This window comes from Peromyscus maniculatus, chromosome 2 (genome assembly GCF_049852395.1).
Source record: "Peromyscus maniculatus bairdii isolate BWxNUB_F1_BW_parent chromosome 2, HU_Pman_BW_mat_3.1, whole genome shotgun sequence".
Classification (NCBI taxonomy): Eukaryota; Metazoa; Chordata; class Mammalia; order Rodentia; family Cricetidae; genus Peromyscus; species Peromyscus maniculatus.
The window spans coordinates 145,104,933-145,126,125 of NC_134853.1; the positions used below are offsets into that span (position 1 = coordinate 145,104,933).

The 21,193-nt window shown below is 43.3% G+C and overlaps 1 protein-coding gene across 6 annotated transcripts in view; it reads left to right on the forward strand.

Moving 5' to 3' along the window:
* The window catches only part of Kiaa0319l (KIAA0319 like), a 104,902-nt gene that overhangs the window by 20,323 nt on the left and 63,386 nt on the right, over positions 1-21,193 (forward strand). For all 6 annotated transcript variants that reach the window (XM_016009420.3, XM_016009419.3, XM_042271881.2 and 3 more), the window contains one exon: positions 17,406-17,929. In XM_016009420.3, the coding sequence (XP_015864906.3) occupies positions 17,406-17,929 (524 nt within the window). The remainder of the gene's footprint in view (positions 1-17,405; positions 17,930-21,193) is intronic.

Consider the following 21,193-nt stretch of genomic DNA (forward strand, 5'->3'; position numbering starts at 1 on the left):
CCACAAAAAAAAAACCCTCAGTGTTTATTGACCTAAAGCAACCTGAGTCAGCTGGAGGCTATGGAAATGGGCCTGCCAGTGTGAATGAGTCTTAATCAGAATAAATAAAGCTGCCTTGTAGATAGGCACTCAAGAGCCATATTCCATTTCAGAAAATCAAGTAACCTGTACCCTGCGGGGCCAGTCTGCACAGCAGCATCAAGCTCCCCTCTCCCTGTGTGCTCCCTCTACCAGCTTCTGCTGCTTGGCTTTCAGAGTTGCCCTCCACTGTGCTCCCCAGGGTGTGCTCAGAAGCTGACATTTCTCACAAGCTACTTTCCAAATAACAAGGTGGATTTTAATGTTGTTTCTTCCGTGAAAGGTTAAAGGGTGGGAAGCTTGGCCTTTCAGCACAGTAAAGCTGACCTGGAACGGGGTTATTTACCCAGGATGGCCAAGGCAGAAGCAAAAGTTTTCTTCTCTCTCTCTGGAGTCTTCCCTGACAAGGGTTCTCTCCTTTCCTTTCCCAGGCTGTTCTGATTGAACTGTTTCGCCTCCCCCTTTGGTACTCCTGTAGGAAGTACTTGGCAGCTTGGCGACCTCCATCAGTGGGGAGAAAACTGTGGGGAGGGAAAGCCCGGGTACCACAGACTTCCAGAGTTTTCCATGTGTCTCTGTGGGGTGGAGGGCCAGAGACATGACACGTGACACATGACACATGATTCTGATGCCCTGCCTAGACTTTATCTTGGAATTAATCTCTTTTAACTCAACATACAAATGATGCATTTCATAGACACGGACAGCAATTTCTCTGTGTTTAGAGAGAGTTCATATTAGATAATTAGTGGTCAGGAGCCTTGACCAATTTATTCAGACTTCTATTTTTGTCAGTACAATGCATAAATTGTGAAACTTGAAAGTGGAGCTATAGGAGGATAAAGAACAATGTATCAAAATATATGGCATAAAAGTAAAGCCAATATCTGTACTAGATAAAGGGACATAAATATCAACATTGCATTGAGTAACACTTTTCTGATATCTGTAATCCTTGGCTCTTATGAGTGTTTGTTATACTTGGAAGCTTGAAATACACTAATTTTTTTTAAGTACTGGGGATTGGATTTAGGGTCTCTAGCATACTGGGCAAATACTCTATCATAGGCATATAACCCTATGTCCCTATCTTCATTTTTAATAAGTTCTCTAAGATATTTATTATTTTCAATTTTATTTTTTGGTGTGGGGTGTGTATATATGTCTGTGTGGGTGCATATGCATGTGTGCTTATGCAGGTAGAGGCCAGAGGTTGATGCCCAGTGTCTTTTTAAATCTGTCTCTAAGTATTTATTTGTTTGTTTGTTTATTTGTTCATTCATTCATTCATTTATTTATAGATAGAGTCATCACTATGTAGCCCTAGATGGCCTGAAAATCACTATGTGGACCAGGCTGGCCTCAAACTCACAGAGATCTGCTGCTTCTGCCTCCTGAGTGCTGGTTTAAAGGCACATGCTACCCTGCCTGACCTTACTAATATATTTTGAAAGAAAGCCTCTCACTGAACTGGGGCATCAATTGATTAGACTCTAGATTAGCTGGCAAGTGAGCTCAGGGGTCTACCTGACTCCCCCCCAGCACCCTTCCAGAGCTGGGTTACAGGGGTCTGACTGACTCCCCACCAGCCCCTTCCAGAGCTGGGTCTCCGCTACTGCCCCTGGCTTTTCATATGGGTTCTGGGGTCTGAGCTCAGGTCTTCATGCTTGCACAGTAGGCATCTCACCAGTGGAAGTGTCTGTCTCTCCAGCCCTCCTCTAAGACATGCCATTCAAATGATTAGTGAGAACTAAAAGTTAGTGTTATTACATACTATAGATACTTTTTAGGTCAACAGATACTGTACCGAGCTAAAATAGAACCCAGTTCCTGCCATTAGAGTTCACAGTATGGAGGCAGGGGACAAGTAGAAAAGACAGATGCATGATAAATTCCAAGATGTGCTGTGGGAGCATGAAGAATAGGGCAGAGAGGAGCCAAACCCTGCTCTGTGGCAGGTGGCTGGTGAGACATGGGCTATTTTGATTCCTTTGAACCTCCCTCTCCTGGATCCATCTGAAGTGGTTTCAGTCTGCCCAGCTCTTTTCACTTCTCTATCTCAGAGGGTGGGATGGAGGGAGAATACTGCAGCTCTGTAGCGTCTAGAGAGTCAGAGCCCTGAGAAAATTATTTTTGTACAGATACAGATTGGCTTTGATTTAATTTAAATAAACTGGCTCTCAGAAGTTCTAAGAATACTAACTACTCCACGGCTCCGCTTTCATTTACACACAGATGAGAAGGCATCTGCAGCTCTGCACTTGATTTGCTATAAGCAAAAAGTGGTTTGAGATATTTAAGTTTGGAAGCTCAGTTGTATCGAGTCCTCATATGTCCCAGTTCAGCCTACTGCAGATGTTTTATTTTTTTAATTTTTTATGACACTTACATAATGCTGCAAAAAAAGAGAGGCTTTCAATGGATAAATTGACAAACTTTTTCTCTATTCGCCATATCTGCTGAAATAACACTTTGTAGCTAGCTGTATTTTTCCTTGTTTCCTTTCGTGCTTATTGCTAATTTATTTAATCTGTATGTCTCTTCTGTAGCCTTCTAAATGACCTTTTCTTTAAAAGCAGGAAAACAAACCAGGGGTGGGAAACAAAATCTCCTCCAAACAAAGCAGGGCTCTGATTCAAGGTTCTTTGTGTGGGTTTCAGAAGGGGGCTGGTGTGATTGTAGTTGAATGCAAATAATTTATCAGCTCATAAGAACTGCAGTCGGAGACGGCAATCAACTGCAGTGTCTTAACAATGTCATTGTCACGGGAACCTCACGGGAATTGCTGGATCCTCGGCATCATATCTAGGTGCTTTTGGCTTTTTGCATTTTCTTTTCTTTATACAGCCTGCACTTTTATATATAAACCAGAGCTTATCTGTTGTCACTTTGATACCTGTGCTTTTTTGAAGTACAAAGACAGCATTACATGGAGAGGTGTGGGCTTCCTTCACGCTGTGGCTTGGAGGCGTGCTCTCCTGGCTGACAGCGTTCTCTAGAGTCTTTTAGTCATAAGGTGGTGGGAGAAGCGGCAAGGCAGGGTTCTGAGTACATCAGATGCGCAGTGTAAGCCCCCAGTTACAGTTTGTTTGTTTTTTAAGTGCATGTTTTAATCATTTGCCTTCAATCTGCCTGTAAGTATTAGAAAGCTCCTGATGACTGGATTGTTTCAGAGCAGGTGATTTTATGGTAAGAGAGCTATTTTCAGATATCCCAGTGATTTGATTAACACTTGGAAAAATGTGAAAAAAATGGCTCTGGGCTAAACCTTGACAGATGGGCCTTTTGAAACGCAATGACAACTATATCCAATTAATGCAAACTTTTCATTTATTAGTGAGTAGCAGGCAGAAGCTGAGTTAAAATTGAGATAGGATGGGCCCCATGTTTTTGCTTAGGTAGCCAGAACTTTGTGTTGTTTTAAAATCTTCTTTGTTCCTTCCTCAGGCAAAGGACAGGGGAGTAGCCCAGGTGTCAACAGTGATGGATAGCTCTCTGCTGAGGTGAACTAGGGAGCTATTCTCCACTGTTGACTGTGTTCAGAAGTTCCATGGTGAAAACCTCTCTCACCTTGAAGTGAAGTGGAGCGGTCTGAAATAGATGACTCAAGGAACTGAAATTTGGTTGGTGCTTTCACAAAGAAAGGATTACATTGTGATTGGAAAGGCCTTTCCAGGGGCTGCAGAGATGGCTCAGCAGTTAGGAGCACTGGCTGCTCTTCCAGAGGTCCTGAGTTCAATTCCCAGCACCCACATGGTGGCTCACAGCCATCTGTAATGAGATCTGGCGCCCTCTTCTGGCCTGCAGGCAAACACGCACCCAGAACACTGTATACACAATAAATAAATAATTTTTTTTTTTTTTTTTTTTTTTTTAAAAAAAGAAAGGACTTTCCAGATTAGGGTTTTGACAAAAAAGCCTATTTCCCAGCTGACTCATCACTCAGTGATCACTTCAGACACTTGGTATTTCTTCAGGTTTGTTCTACACAACTCATCATGCTCCTGCGTCCCTCAGTTTCCCCTCCCCTCCCTCCTCTTTTTTCTGAGACAGGGTCTTGCTCAGGTCCCCCTGCCTCAGCTTCCTGAGTGTGGAGATTGCCGGCATCATTGCCACGCCTAACTTCAAAACTGATTTCCAAGGAAATTCATCAGCATTAAAACCGGACTCAAATGACTAAAACCCAAGTGATCCATACTGGAGCTGACATCTTCTGCTCAGTTTTACCACTTAAAATAACAGATTTGCCAGGCAGTGGTGGCGCATGCCTTTAATCCTAGCACTCAAGAGGCAGAGGCAGGTGAGTTTGAGGCCAGCCTGGACTACAGAGTGATTCCAGGACAGCCAGGACTGAGGACTGTTTTACAAAGAAATCCTGTCTCAAAAAACAAAACAAAAACCCCACCGATTTATTTAAACATTGGCTGAACTTGAAAAGCTAAGGAAACTCTATGACTGTCTCATCAAGCCTGTGAACCCACAGCTACAAGGTACAACCCCAGCACTTACAGAAGGAGACTTCAGGAATGGATAAACAGAGACCATCTAGGAAAGAAATGCAGGGGTTACAGGCAGTGTGAGCTGTAAGTAGGTGCTGGAAATTAAACCTGGGTCTCCTGGAAGAGCAGCCGATGCTTTTTGTTTTTTCTTTTTCTTTCCTTGTCTTCACTTCTATAGCTAAGGCTGGCCTGGAAGGGTCTCTGCCTCCCAAGTGTTGGGATTAAAGGTGTGTGACACCACCACTCCTAACCACTGAGCCATCCCTCCAACTTGAAAACCTTTTTTCATTTTACAGATCATCAAGAGTTAATGTAAAGAGCAGCAGAGACATACGTGTTGGCAGCCATGTCCTAGGGAGTTTGTCATAATGGCCATGGTAACATAAAAACACTGCAGTCAAGGAAAGGAATCAAAGCCTAATCACTCTTGTTTAGCAGAGAGTTTAGTTTCAGCAAGTTACCTACACCGTAACATTTAACAAACTGTGCTCTTAACAATCTAGGCACACGGCGAAGGCAGCGCATAGCAATTATTTTCTTTTCAAAGGACTGCTTTGTGAGGCAGCTGCTACCTTCAGTCCGACGTGTGCAGTTGAGAAAATAAAAGTGTTGGCCCTTTTGAGAAAGAGGCGAGGGGGCAATGGTTATTACTCTGGCCTTTTCCAAACTTCATAATACCTAATTGCACCCTGTTGAAGGATTTTGTTACCCCCTGCCTGGCCTTCCAAGTGTGCTCTACAGAAGAAAACTGGTATGGGGAGGACTGTGGCGCCATCTTTGTATTGGTTTATCCGTGGGTGTGCAGGTGACAGACATCCTGACAGCAAAAGGAAGGTGGGCGTACCCCTCTGTGGGTTTCTGAGCGGTTCTAATGGGTGTGCCTGTGTTTCCCAGCTTTCTGTGGTGGCCATCTTGGCTGGGATGCAGCATGTCTGTGAGGATGGCTGCTGGAAGGGAGATGGTATAGAGCCAAAGTCCACAGGTTCAGCACCGATCTAAGGCTGCTGCTTTACTGCTTAAAACTCGGTCATTAATAGGTCCAGGGGAAAACATTCGACGAATTCTAAGCATTGCTACAGAATCATGAGACTTCATAAAAATAATTTAACCTCGATAAATTCAAACAGTCACTGAAATGTGCAGATTTTACCTATATAGTCCTCTCCTTGTGCTGTTTTCTGCAGAAGCCCCACCCCAGGGAAGAACTTATCAGTTGTTCTGGGTTTTCTCTTTTCTGAAGCAACACTGCTTCTATTTCCCTGCTCTATTTCCACCACTATAGCCCTCCCCTTTGGATGCAATATGATGGATTTGGTTCAATTCCCTGGGTACTTTCTCAGTGTGGCTTCTGAGGTAGTGGGCGTTCTGTCTCTACTCCTGTGTGCTTGCTTGCTAGCCAGTGATCTCCAAGTTCCTCCTGAAATCAGGCTTGTTACCTGCCTGAGTTTTAAGAATGCCAGAGGCAACTGCAGTGTATCGAAATATTTCTAGAGTTGTTCACAGCTTACTGAAAGTATTTAGTGAATTTCCTCCTGGCAATAATTCATTTATTCTGCAGAATTTCTACTCTGCTACTTGGAATTATGGAACCTGGTCTAGATTTTGTGCCAGATTTATTAGAATTCTGCCTTTTGAGTAGTAATGAGAAGGAGCACTGCTAGTTCCAGGGCCTCTTGTTTTGGGGATCATCCAGGTAACACATATGGGAGCCCTGTCTTCTTTGCTTTGCCGTCATTATAGACAGTGATCAGCTTTGCGTATTGCTCCTACCCTTGCTGAGCTTTCTACGTGTTCCTACCCACAGTCAGCTCCAGCCGTTCTCAAAGGGGTTCAGTCTCGGGCTCTACCAACTGTAAGCCCTGTTCTATAAGCATTTAATACTGCTTTTGCCTAAGCCCTGGGAGCAGAGGCAGCCTATGGAGGCGTGGGCAGGAAGAGGAACTGATCTAAAATTGGAGTTTATTTTCATCTCACCTTTTATCCACATTACTTCTGGAATCCAATATTGACTCCCCCAGTGCCCCTGCCCTCTCCTCTCACAGACTGTTTTCCAAGAGCAGCAGAAACGAATCTTGGAGAGGTTAAGTTGTCCTTCAAAGGTTAAGCTTCTAGTAACTGGTGTTCAGAGCTGAAGTTAGAACTAGTGTCTGAGATGGTTAATTATCTTTTCATCATCCAAGAAGAAGAATTATCCTCATCCAATGACTGGCTGGAGAAGAACTGTTTTCCTGTGTTTCTATTTATTGACTACCCAATGGAACTACCCATGTGATAGCTTATTTCTGTGGTCAACTTGATTGGATTAATAGCCACTTAGCACATTAATAAGGCACACATTTGAGTGTATCTGTGAAGGCATTTCAGAGGGGTTGAACTGAAGACCCACTCTGAATGTGGATGGCACTGTTCCATAGGCTCTGGTCCCAGACTTTGTTTTTTAAAAAAAAAAAAAAAAAAGGGAAAAGGAGAAAGCCTGCTGAGTCCTGGCATTCCCTTTTCTCTGCTTGCTGGTCAGCACCGCAGACCATGCTTTTCCATGGTGGACGGCACTCTGCTAAACAGGAGGCATATACAAACCTTTCCTTCCATGGGTTACTTTTTCTCAGGTATTTGGTCACAATAATGAGAAAAGTAACTAAGCAATATTAAGTAGCATTTAATAATGATAAAATACTGTTTTTGTTTTGTGTTGGTGTTTTATGTAAAGAATGGCTAAACTTTTTTTATTTTATTTTATTTATTTATTTGCTTTTTTTTTTTTTTTTTAAAGTGCGTTTTGGTGCCAAGGAGACAGCCTTCCAATTTCAGCTTCAGTGTGTGGTCATACTTATCATGATGTACATCTTTTTTTTTTTTTTTTTTTTTTTTTCTTCCCGAGACAGGGTTTCTCTGTGTAGCTTTGCGCCTTTTCCTGAAACTCACTTGGTAGTCCAGGCTGGCCTCGAACTCACAGAGATCCGCCTGGCTCTGCCTCCTGAGTGCTGGGATTAAAGGCGTGGGCCACCACTGCCCGGCCTATTTTTTTGCTTTTTAAAGATAGGATCTTGCTCTGTAGCTCAGGTTGGCTTGGAGCTCACAGTGGTCCCCTGCCTTAACCTCCCAAGGAATGGGCTTAGAAATGTACACTACTACTTTGTGGTGGTAGCGCACACGTTTAATCCCTAGCGCCAAGGAGGCAGAGGCAGGTGGATCTCTGCCAGTCTAGTCTACAGAGCGAGTTCCAGGACAGCCAGAGCTACACAGAGAAACCCTGTCTTGAAAAACAAACAAAGAAAAAATTGGAAAAGAATAATACATTAAGAGCAATTAATGAAACAAAAAGCAAGCAAACAAATGACAATAGAGAAAAAAAACAATGAAAATAAAATGTGGTTTGAAAAATCAATAAACCAGGGCTGGAGAGATGGCTCAGCAGTTAAGAGCACTGACTGCTCTTCCAGAGGTCCTGAGTTCAATTCCCAGCAACTACATGGTGGTTCACAACCATCTCTAGTGGGATCTGATGCCCTCTTCTGGCCTGCAAGGATACACTATACATAATAAGTAAATAAATCTTTAAATAAAACAAAATAAAAATCCCATGTGTTAAAAAGAAAAAAGAAAAATCAATAAACCTAATAAACTAAAACCAATCATAGGAAAAAAAGAACACTGCTACAAAATACCAAGAATGCAAAAGAGTAGGACCAGCGAGATGGCTCTGAGGTTAAGAGCACGTGCTTGGGTTCCAGCATCCATGTCAGGTGGCTCACAGCTGCCTGTAACTTGATTCCAGGGACCTACACTCTGTATGCTCACACTCTCAAAATTAAAAATAATAAAAATAAGCATTTAAAAAATAAAAAGAGGAACTGAGTATGTTGTCTCACTCTTATAACCCTAGTATTCAGAGGCTGAGATAGGAAGACTGTTGTGATTTCAAGGCTGGCCTAGACTATGAAGTGAGACCATTTCTTTTCTTTTCTTTTTTTTAAAATAACTTATTTATTCTTATTTTATGTACATTGGTATTTTGCCTGTGTGAGGGTGTCAGATCTTGGAGTTACATATAGTTGTGAGCTGCCATGTGGGTGCTGGGGATTGAACCTGGGTCCTCTGGAAGAGCAGTCAGTGCTCTTAACCACTGAGCCATCTCTCCAGTCCCAAGAGACCATTTCTCAAAAGACAAAACAAAACAAAAGAAAAAAACAGAGGATATACTATCATAGATTAAGTAAACCAGGGTCTACATACTGCCCAGGAGTCTACATTGGCTGCTCCCTGTTTTGTTTGTTTTTAACATATTTTAAGATATTTTTAATAATATAGAAGAATGGTTTTATTATGTGTTTTCAAAATGTATATAACACACTTTGATTGTATTCATCCCTTAACTCTCCTGACTTACCCCTGTTACCTGGTTTTGTACATAAAAGTTTTATTACAACAGCCATATTTAATTATGTTTTCTTTTTTGTTGTTTTTTTGTTTGTTTTGTTTTTGGAGCCAGAGTTTCTCTGTGTAACAGCTCTGACTGTCTTGGAACTCACTCTGTAGACCAGGCTGGCCTTGAACTCACAGAGATCTCCGCCTGGTTCTGCCTCCTGAGCCCTGGGATTACAGGCATGTGCCATCATTATCTGACTATTACTTATGTTTTCTTCCTTCCTTCCTTCCTTCCTTCCTTCCTTCCTTCCTTCCTTCCTTCCTTCCTTCCTTCCTTCCTTTCTTTTTTTCTTCCTTCCTTCCTTCCTTCCTTCCTTCCTTCCTTCCTTCCTTCCTTAATTTATTTTATGTACATTGGTGTGAAGGTGTCAGATCCCCTGGCACTGGAGTTAAGGACAGTTGTGAGCTGTCATGTGAGTGCTGGGAATTAAACTCTCTCCTCTGGGAGAGCAGTCAGTGTTCTTAACTGCTGAGCCATCTCTCCAACCCTACTTATGTTTTCTTTTTGGTTGCTTTTTTTTTTTTATAATGGCAATTAAGTAGTTGCAGTAGAGACCTTAAAGTTCACAAAGTCTAAAATACTATCTGACCCTTTAAGGAAAGCTTTTCGGCGCTGGAGAGATGGCTCAGAGGTTAAGAGCACTGGCTGTTCTTCTAGAGGATCCAGGTTCAGTTCCCAGTACTCACATGACAGCTCACAACTGTAACAACAGTTCCAGGGGATCTGACACCCTCACACAGACAAATATGTGGGCAAAACACCAAAGCACATAAAAATAAATAAATACATAAAATATATATTTTTTTAAAAAAAGAAAGAAAGAAAAGCTTTGCTTAGGTAGCAAGATTGCTCAGTGGGTAGAGATGCCTGCCAACAGGCCAAACAACCTGAGTTTGTTCCTCAGGACCCACATGGTAGAAGGAAAGAAGCAACTTCTGCACACGGTCCTAAATTTGTTGTTACATTTCTATATTTGTTTATGTGTGTATGTGCATGCATGGGCACACCCATGCATGTATGAGGTGCCTGGGCATTCATGTCAGGCAGGCATGTGGAGGTCAGAGGATAACTTTGTGGATGGAGTTCATTCTCATCATCCACCTTTATGTGGGTCCGACAGATCAAACTCAAGTCACCTGGCCTTTACCTGTTGAGCCGTATTGCTTCTACTGAATACTTCCTTTCTGATAGTCAAAGGTGTGTGTGTGTGCGTGCGTGCGTGCGTGTGTGTGTGTGTGTGTGTGTGTGTGTGTGTGTGTATGATCCAGTCTCCTCACCCCAAGAGAGAGTGTGACCCCTCTTTCTCTCCTCTTATGTGATCATGCATACAGACAAGACCACGCCGATAGAGTCAGATACCTTAAAAGCCACTGGTTGAATGGAATGAATTCCCACAACAACTTTTGCGTGATTTACTACATCTAACTACATTTGGTGATCTATTCTTTTTCTGGCTCTCTCTCAACCTTTCAACACCAAGTCTTGTGTATCACAGGCTGGGTTTATACTGTGTACCTGAAGGTGATCCTGAACTTCTGATCCTCCTGTGTCTACCTCCTGTCACCATGCCTGCTTTTATGTGGTGCTGGGGCTTTGTGCCTGCTGGGCAAGCACTCTTATCAATTATGTTACTCTCTGTCATGAATTTTCTTACATTGTTTAAGGACTGAACTTTGGGGGAAAACTTTCCAAATTCATTATATTCATAATATATAGATTCTCTGAAGTTCAACAAGATGTATATGCTGTGCCTTAAGGCTTCCCCAAATTTTGCAGGTGATAGTGTTTTTTCAGAATGAGTTCCCTCCTGTTCACTAAGGACTGAGCTCTTCATTAACAGTTTCCCATGGCCATCACATTGACAGGATTGTTTCAACTAAGGTTTTTGACATTCAGCAAAGGATGGAGTTTCCACATAGTGATAGGGTTTCCTTCCTGTATGTATGATTTGATGACTAATAAAAGTTGAGGTCTTCCTAAAGGCTTTTCTTTATAATAAAGCACAAGAGATGTTTTAATTTAGAAAAAATGCACCAAAACTTTGAGTGTCACAATATCTTCCCATATAATAATAATAATAATAATAATAATAATAATAATAATAATAATAAACCCTACAAAAAGAGAAAACAAAAAAGAGAATAGTGTGGTTTTAGCTTTTTTTGTCTGAGAAGGGCTTCCTGAGACAAGGAACTTAAACACACACAGGCAGGTTCTTGACTTACCCTAATTGTGTTTGGCCAGTCACAGGAAAACGCAAGGAACCCTCAGGGTACCTATATATAAGGGAACTTTTGACCATATTAAAAAAGACTGCTGCTTGGACTGTCAAGATGGCTCAGTAGGTAAAGGTGTGTGCTGCCAATCCTGCTGACTTGAGTTCCATTCCTATGAACCACATTGTGGAAGAAGAGAACTGACTCCATCCGGTTATCTTCTGATCTCCACAAATACTCTGTGAGCAGACACACACATGTGCACACACTCACACACAATTGAAAAAACAAACTTTCCTCAAAACTCCCACTTCAATCCTAAAATCAAAAAACACACCAGCATGGCGGGTGGTGGTGCTGCACACCTTTAATCTTGGCACTCCAGAGGCAGAGACAGGTAGATCTCTGAGTTTGAGGCCAGCCTGGTCTACAAGTGAGTTCCAGGACAGCCAGGGCTGTTGCATAGAGAAACCCTGTCTCAAAAACAAAAAATAACAACAACAACAACAACAAAAAAAAAAACCCCAATAAATAAATAATAAAAACAAAAAGAAAAAACATGTTTTATTTTTTAATTATTATGTGTATATGTGTGTGTCTGACTATGGGTTGGTGCACTTGAGTGCAGCACCTGAGGAGGTCAGACAGGGGTATTCAGTCCCCTAGAACTTGCGGTAGAGCAGTTACTAGCCACCATGTGGTGCCGGGAGCCAACCTCTCCTCCTTTGCAGAGCAATACCTGATCTTCACCACCGAGCCGTCTCTTCAGCCCCACAGCCTTCTTTTCTTTTTTCCAAACAGGGGTTCACTGTGTAGTCCTAGCTACCTCAGAACTCACTCTGTAGACCAGGCTGGCCTTGAACGTAGAGAGATCCACCTGCCTCTGCTTCCTGAGGGCTGGGACCACCACCACCCAGCCTGAGACTTCTTCGTACTGATGAATCACCAGAGAAGTGGTCACAAGTTAGTGATCATCCTTCATGCACAAAGAAGAAATGTCTTCTCAGATTCAAACCAATATTTCTCATCCAGGAATCCTCACAGACCCCTAGATCCCAGTCCCTACACCTGCCAACAGCCTGAGCTTGTGATTGATTACTTCATAATTGAAGGGATTTTCTTCTTGGAAATGGTTGACCTGTCTGACCATCCAGTGAGGAGTCTCACCACAAACCCTGGCTTTACAGCCTGTGCCTTGTGCTTTTGGAAGGACCTACTCCACATCAACAGGTCTTCCTCCGGTTTATGGCACGTTTTCCTAAGTTCCTCATAAATCTCTTTTAGCTGTTTCTCATTTTGAACCATTTGACTTCACTTCTCTTGCGTGGCGTTAGGGTGTGCCAGACTTCCTTTTTCCATCCCTTCCAAATGTTAGTATTCTTCGCTTTTGAGAATGTGGACGTTGTTTTATCTCCGGCACAGTGACTAAACTTGACTTACTGCTGTTCAGCTGCTAACTGTGGCTGCGCAGTTACTGGCCCGATTCTCTGGCATTGCCTGGTGAGACTTTTACGTCCTGTCGGATCCGCCTCCTGCTGCCGCCCAATGTGGTTTTAACTAAATCTCTATCATTCTATTTCAGAGGCTGGGGCGAAAACCTGTTAGCTCAGGGAGGTTGAGGAGCAACTAGCTGACCTTCCCTCTTCGCCACCTCAGAAAGAAAGCATCTCTTCTGTTGTGCTAAACCAAAAGTCCCTCCCTCTTACTTCCTGTGCATCTCTATCCATTTTCCCAATTCCCTCTGACTCTCTATGATTACTTTCTGTCAACTCATTTCTAGCTCCACCTCCTGACCCAAGGTTGATTTTATTATTATTACTATTTTTTATTTATTTATTTATTTTTGGTTTCTCAAGACAGGGTTTCTCTGTGTAGCCCTGGCTATCCTGGAACTCACTCTGTAGACCAGACTGACCTCAAACTCATAGAGATCCGTCTGCCTCTGCTTCCTGAGTGCTGAGATTAAAGGCGAGCCCCACCACTGCCCAGTTAAGGTTGGTTTTATTTAACTAACACAAACGCAAACTTGGGGTTCACAGTGTTATTGTATATCCTGCAACAGTTGGATGCTGCTTACTCTACTTAATCCTAACCATCTTTTCCTGTTGACAGACGTACCATGTCCACAGTCGGGTTACTCTGATCATCTCATTCAGACTCCTCTTGTTTTCTGGACCGCTTTCTGTACAGAGCTCAGCCCTGGTAGCTTCCCCTCTATTTCTCAGTAGCTCCTTCAACAGGAGTGTCTGTGAACCTTGGGTTTCTAAAGGTTAGGCAGAGAGGACAGAAAGTGGTCTCATCCCTTCCCCAGAAAACTCTTCGTTTCCTTATGTGTTGCTCATACCTGTTCTTCTGAGCATAGGGATTGCCTGAGACTGGTTTGTCTGGCAATGGATGCCAGAGTCTTTACACGAACGCCAGTTAGGATGTCTCTGTGCTAGGATGATTCCCTGGACTGAGGGCAACAGACAGGAACTTGCACCTGATCCCAGAGATGCTTGCTGCAGAGGTGAAACTCAGTGACTTTAGGGAGCAGGACCTCACAGCACAGAACTGGTGGCTTCCAAAGTCTCCAAGGCCAGGAGAGTTTAGAATTCATGCTTCTGTTTTGGAGGCACTAAAGGCTTTATTACATATATTATTCTTGTCTGATTTTTATTAGGATTGGATTTCTAATAGCTCAATACAGTTATGTCTAAAAACTTTCCCATATTTTATACATCTAAAAGATGTCTTTCTAAAATGCAGTCTCCTGATGAGTAAGGACTGCTTTCAGAACAAAGGATCACCAAGCTATGACATTCCTAGGGTTTCTGACTTGTGAGCTCTCTGAAGATGTTGAAAGGACAGAGTTTTTCCCAAGATCTGTTCCACATGCATTGGATTTATGAGGTTTTCTCTAATGTGGATTCTTTGGTGGCTAGTGGCTGTTGAATACTTGGGACATTTCTTATGTCCACTGCATCTCTTCTATGCAGTTGCTCGCCTGTGAATGTTAGTGTGCTTTTAAAGAGACGATAGGCGGATGGCTTGTTCATGATCACAACACACTCATTACCTTTCACGACTCTGTTACCACTGTGGTGTCTCTGATGGTTAGTAAAGGGACAGCTCTATCTGAAGACTTTCTATATCCTTGCTGTCTCAGAACATGTATTTCAGAGGTGTTTCGATGATACAAAGGTAGCTAGCAATATTTACTGATTTGTTTATTTAGTGAGAGCGCATCTCACTGTGTAGCCCTGGCTGTCCCTGGAACTTACTGTATAGACCAAGCTGGCCTCAAACTCACAGAGATACACCTGCCTCTGCCTCCCAAGTGCTGGGATTAAAGGTGTGTTCTGTCACACTCAGCTTTTACCAAAGTTTATAAGTCCCTAAGCCACAGTTTATTGATCGTAGCAATGACTGTAAGACACAGCTATTACCAGGACTCCTGCTGTGGATGACTGTGGGAAGGTGGATAAGGACACAGAATATTTCGGTAGCTTCATCTTTATTTCAGAATTGTTATTTATTCATCTTTTCTTAAGGAAGTTCTATTTTCTCTGGTTTTCTAAATTGCCTTGTGTCTGGTGTTAGGTGCCAATGTAGCTCTCATTTTTCAGCGAACAATGGCAGTCTGGCTTCCATACATAGAACTTCTGACTCAGTAGTCTAAAAGCCTCCTTTATCTTCTTTTTATTTCCCAGTTGATTAGTGTCCACATTTAGTCTGTTGGATATTTAGTGAAAATCTCGTGGGAGTCAGGTTGGTTTTGGCCAATTAACAGGTTGTTGCTTTAGTTAGTGTGTTTTCAGTTATGTGTATAGGCAGATGTATTTATTCATCAGTGTTTTGATTCTATTGCATGTTTTCTATCTGTATTTCAAATATACACACATACACATATTACATATATATTTACATTTTCTCTTTTCCATTTTTATATGTTGGCATGTGTTTCTGCAGAAGTGTATGTGGAGGTTTGAGGTTGTCAGGAATCATCCTCTATCACTCTTCCAATGTATTCATTGTGAGGCAGCTCTCACAATCCCACAGAGCTCAGAGATAAAGCTAGCTGGCTTGTTCTGGGCACCTCCTGTCTCTGCCTTCCGAGGCACACCCATCTGGCATTTACATGAGTTCTTAGGGTCCAAAATCTGGTCCTCCCTTTGTGTGGTAAGTGCTTAACTACTGAGCCATCTCCCAGCTCTCAAGTGTATTTTCTATATTATAACTTCAGGGACAGGGCTAAGCTGATAAAAGAGAGAGAGAGCATCTATTGTGGGTCAGCAGGAAGTTCCAAGAGGCATTCCCAGTGGGGTATCGTTGTGACCTCAACCCTAGCACTTCAGAGGTGGAGGCAGGAGAAACAGGAGCTCAATGCTATCCTGGGATCCATAGGAAATTTGAGGAAAGCAGGAAGGTCTGTAATCCAGCTGTTAGGGAGACTGAGAGGATTCAAGTTCAGTGTCTGCCTGGTGCACAGTGAGTTCAGAGCCATCCTGAACCTCCAAGTAAAAGATTAGAAGTGGATGAAGAGCTGGGCGGTGGTGGTGATGGTGGTGGTGGTGGTGGTGGTGGTGGTGGCGGCGGCGGCAGCAGTGGCGGCGGTGGCGGTGGCGCATGCCTTTAATCCCAGCACTCGGGAGGCAGAGCCAGGCGGATCTCTGTGAGTTTGAGGTCAGCCTGGTCTACAGATTGATCCAGGACAGGCACCAAAACTACACAGAGAAACCCTGTCTCGAAAAACCAAAAAAAAAAAAAAAAAAAAAAAAAAAAAAAGTGGATGAAGAGATAGCCCAATGGTAGAGTACTTGCATATATGTCTGAGGCCCTGTTTAATCTCTAGTCCTGGGGGGTGGGGTGGAGAGAGGACTTTGTCATCTGAGAGGAGGGAAACCTAATTGAGAAAATGCCTCAGTGAGATTGGCTGTGGACAGTCAAACCTGTGGGACATTTTCTTAATGAGTGATTGATGGGGGAGGGCCCAGCCTATTGTAGGTGGAGATACTTCTGGGCTGGAGGTCCTGGGTCCTATAAGATAGCAGGCTGAGCAAGCTATGAGGAGCAAGCCAGTAAGCAGCTCCCCTCATGGCCTCTGCGTCAGCTCCTGCCTCCAGGTTCCTGCTCTGAGTTTCTTCCCTACCTGCTTTTGATGATGAACTGTTACATGGAAGTGTAAGTGGAAAAACAAAACCACAACCTTTCCTCTCTAGTTTCTTTTTGTTACAGTGTTCCATCACAACAATAGAAACCCTAACTAAGACAGAGGTCAAACAACTTCCGTTTAAAACTGATTTTGTCAAAGGTAACAATCAAGAAGATCAATTTCATGCCTGAAATAGTTCAGCTGAGAATCTGGGATCATGTTGTTATATATATATCATCTACAATATCTATATCATCCTACAATAGAACACTATTGCATGTTTTCCTGTATTTATTTGGCCTGGTAAGGGTTGTCATTCAGGTAATCCAGTTAGGATATTTCTCTCTTGATGAAAATTTTGGTAATTTTCACCACTACGTTGGCTGATGTCATGAGACTGGCAAATGACTGTGTGCGTTACTTGTGTGTGGTCAGGCATGCTCAGCTTGTGCTGCTGTTGGTCCTGTAGGGAAAGGTTGCAGCTTACTTAGTCTACCTACACTCTGGTCCCTTAGTGCATTGTCCCGGCATACACCTTAGAGGCAAGCAGAAGGTCACGTTTGGGGGCTCTGCCCATGCACTCTCATCAGAGCACTCTTAAAAGTTTGCCTTATATTTTGTTTCTTAAGTTAGGACTCTTAGTTAGGACTCTTAGTAAAGGCTTTACATGGCAGAAACTCATTAAGAATGGAACCTCCTCCATGAATGTGGAACAGTTGTCTTATAAGCTGAAGTATCCTGAGCCATGAAATGTTTTTGTTCCCTCTGTTCTACTCAATAGACAGTTTTCTTCGCCTCTTAAAAACCTGTCTTCAGCCAAGCATGGCAGTTCACGCTTTTAATCCCAGCACTTAGGAGGCAAGCTCTCTGTGAGTTCAAGGCCAGCCTGGTCTATGTAGTGAGTTCCAGCTAGGGTATGGTAGTGAGGTTCTGTCTCAATAAAACAGCAAACCCATCTTCAAAACAGCCTCAAATGCTGGTGTTCTGGCTCTTTATGGAACAGTAATTCCTGTCTGGTTTCATCCTAAAGTGTTTTCATTCTTTGTTTTTAGATGCTAATGAGAGCAGATGCCATCAGGGGAAGACACTTTATGGAGTTGGCTTGAGAGCTGGGGGAGAAAATCACCTTTGGCTTCTTAAAGGAAGCCTGTCTTTCCAAGCCTGTTGGGCTGCCTGCTGCCAGGACTCTGCCTGTCATGCTCTTTGGTGGATGGAAGGGATGTGCTTTCAGGCCGACTGCAGCAAGCCCCAGAGCTGCCAGCTTTTTAGGACAGACTCTTCCAATTCCATGCTGATATTTTTTCAAAAATCCCAGACTGCAAATGGCTTGGGCCTTCTGCCTGAAGACGACGAGCCACATCTTCTGAGGCTAGGCTGGGGCAGGACGTCTTGGAGGAGGCAGGGCCTCTCCAGGGCTTCCCTCACCCTTGCTGTATCCTCTGATGACCATCAGAGCTTACCCAGGGCTCGGCAGAAGAGAGACCATCTCAGTGAGGCAGCTCCACCTGGAGCAGAGCAGCATTCTAAACCGAATCGCTCGGAGGAAGGTGCTGTGAGTCCCAGCGCCTCTGTGGAGGTAAGCAGGTTTCCAGGGAGTAGAACTTAAATCTGCTCTTCCTCTTCCTTGCGTGAGCGATGGAGCCAATGCTATGGCCAGTGCTCACAGACCCTGTGTATGTGTAAAGCTGGATGGCGTTTCTTCGTAGGTCCTAGGAATGTTCATTTTATGCAGGCCTGAAAACTATTCGTTTAAAGCAGAAAGCTGCTCGTTATCTGTTCTAAGCTGGTTCTTGGCTACAGGTAAGTGCAGCTGTGTGGGTGTGAGCCTCTACCAATGGTTGTGCAGTGTTTTCTGCCAGATTGCAGAACGGTAGATTGATGTAGTTGCAGTCAGTTTTCCTCCTCCATCTCCTTCCTGCCTGTAAACACATTCCTTACGAGTTGGTTTCTATTCCAGTTTGGTACTGTAGACCAAGATCTGACCTGCTGCGCTGGGACACAGGAAGTCTATCAGCCAAGAGGCATCTGGGGGGAATTCTCAACAAACTTATGTGCTAAGGGACATGCCACCAGTAGAGCTTATTCTGCTCTTATTATGTTTCTTTGTTGTTGATCTTCCTGTGCAAATGATTAAAAGGAATGACTCATTCTATGCTCAGTCTGCCTTGATCACTGTGACTTATTTTTGTATTTGTTTTGTCCTAGTTGTCTCTGTCAAGTTGAAACCAGAGTGGGGAGGCTACTACTTGCCAGGCACTGTGTGTACTCATCACTGTACTGTGTCATTTTGTTTAATTTTCATGGCAATATTTCCAAGTAGGTATTAACTTTGTTTTACTAGTGAGGAAACTAAAGACCAAAGAGGTTGAGCAGCTTGCCTGTGATCATGCAGCCAATGAGCAGCAGGTCTGGGATTGGAATCCAGCTTTACTGTTTAGGAAACCCTTTCACAGAAGCATTAGAGAATACTGACCACTCTTGGTTCACAACCATTTATGGAGACCTACCATCAATGAGAGGTACTTCTCTAAGTACTAGAAGTGTGAAGGTGTGTAAGACATGTAGCTAGAGTTTTCCTGCCTTGCCCACAGGACAAATCTTTGTCACCCGCCAGTCCCACAGCTGCTCAGACCCAACCAAGTAAACACAGAGACTTATATTGCTTACAAACTGTATGGCCATGGCAGGCTTCTTGCTAACTGTTCTTATAGCTTAAATTAATCCATTTCCACAAATCTATACTTTGCCACGCGGCTCATGGCTTACCAGTAGTTTTACATACTGCTTGTCCTGGCAGGTAGCTGGTCGTGACTCCTTCTGCCTTTCTGTTCTTTTATTTCTCCACTCTGTTAGTCCTGCCTATACTTCCTGCCTAGCCACTGGCCAGTCAGTGTTTTATTTATTGACCACTCAGAGCAATTTGACATACAGACCATCCCACAGCACAGCCAAGTGCAGACCATCTCAGACACCTGCCCTCAGGCTCTTGGTCCTAATCATCCTCTATGTGGACCTGCTGGGTAAAGCCACAAGGAACCCGAGAACGGGCTCCCACAGGACATACAGAACATCCCACAGCAAAGACATTGTCTGTGTCCTCAGAGGACACTGAAACATGAAGCTAAGTCTTTCCAGTAGTGTGTGATTGTGGCATTAACAGAACCTAGCACTGTGCATGTTAGGCATGTGCTCTACCATTGAACAGGGGGAAGTCCTTAAGGAGTTTAAGCAGGGAAGGACAGCAGTTTCCCCTATCCAAGGGAAGTATGTTCTGAGGACTTCAATAGAACCTTGAAATTAGTACTGGTTCTCTGTATAGACTGCTGCATGCCAGAACATGATTATTATTATTTTAAAGACTCATTTAGTTGTGTGAGTTTCTGCCTGCATGTATGTGTGTACACCACATCTGTGCCTGGTGTCTACAGAGTCAGAGCAGGAAATTATGAGCCACCTTGTGGGTGCTGGGAATAAAACCCTGATCCGCAGCAAGAACAAATACTCTTAACTGCTAAGCCATCTCTCCAGCTCCTGCCCTTCTATTCTTTTTGTTTGTTTTAGTTTTTTTTTTTGTTTTGTTTTGTTTTTTTTTAACGCCAGAGTTTGTAGACCAGGCTAGCCTCAAACTGACAGAGATCCATCTACTTCTGCCTCCTGAGTGCTGGGGTCAAAGTCATGTGCCACCACCACCGGCTTGCCATTTTATTCTTAATGTAGATTTTGTCATAGCACCTTCAGTTTAGAATTTTTTTTTTTCTTATTAAATTGAGAACTTTCACATTTCATTTAGAAGGAAGCACTTGGCTTTTCTTGGGCATATCTGGATTCTCAGCATCACTATTTTGCTTTTGGGCAGCTACTTAGATCTGCCTGCCTCTGCCTCCTGTGTTGGGATCAAAGGCGTGAGCTGTTTTTAAACTTGTTCTTTGAGGATTTCATGCCATTTGTTGTGATCATATCCACTCCTCCCCCAACTGCTCCCAGATCCACCCCCACTTTCCCACTTGCTCAACTTTGTGCCCTTAAAAAACAAAACAAAATAAATAAACTACCTGTTAAGTCCAGCTTGTGTTCCCCAAATATTCTGTGTGTGGCCTTCTAATGAACATGGGTGACTTCTCAGGAGTTATACTATTAGAGAAAATTGACCTTTTCTCTCCCAGCAGCTAATAATTGCCAATAGTTCTTGGCTAGCGGTGAAACTTAGTGCCCAACTCTCCTTTCCATGCTGTGAGTTCAGAGGTACAGCTGCCCTGCTGTGTCCATTTAGCAAAATGCTGTGGGTATAGTGCTAAGTCATTAGGAATCAGTTTAATGCTGTGTCCATTTAGCAAAATGTGGTGATATTTTATCTGTGTCCACCAAGAACATTTATCTGAAGTGACAGAGCTGGGCAGGAAAAGGATGTGATGTAGCTGGATGGAGAGAGCAAATGATAGAGCAGAACAGAAAGGCATATAGGAGTGGGTATACAGGGAGTAGGTCTCTTTGGAGACTGAGGTGTCGGTGAGGTGAGGTTACCTTGTGGCTTGTCCTATTCCTCTGATCTCTCAGGTTTTCACCCCTATATCTGGCTCTGGGTTTGTATTTAATAAGACCATTTAGCAATTCATCTACAGCAGAAAAACAGTAGGTTTCTCCTCTAGGGCTTATGACCTGTCTAGCTACAGGTTCTTGGACCAACAATGGTGGTTTCATCTTGTGGAATTTTCTGCTTAATCTTTTTGGGCTTGCAGTGACCAGAGGTCACTTAAACCATGGAAAGTGAAACTACAGATAATAACAGCTCTAGTCAGATGTCCCTGTGCAATGAGTAGATTGGAAAATGACTATATATATA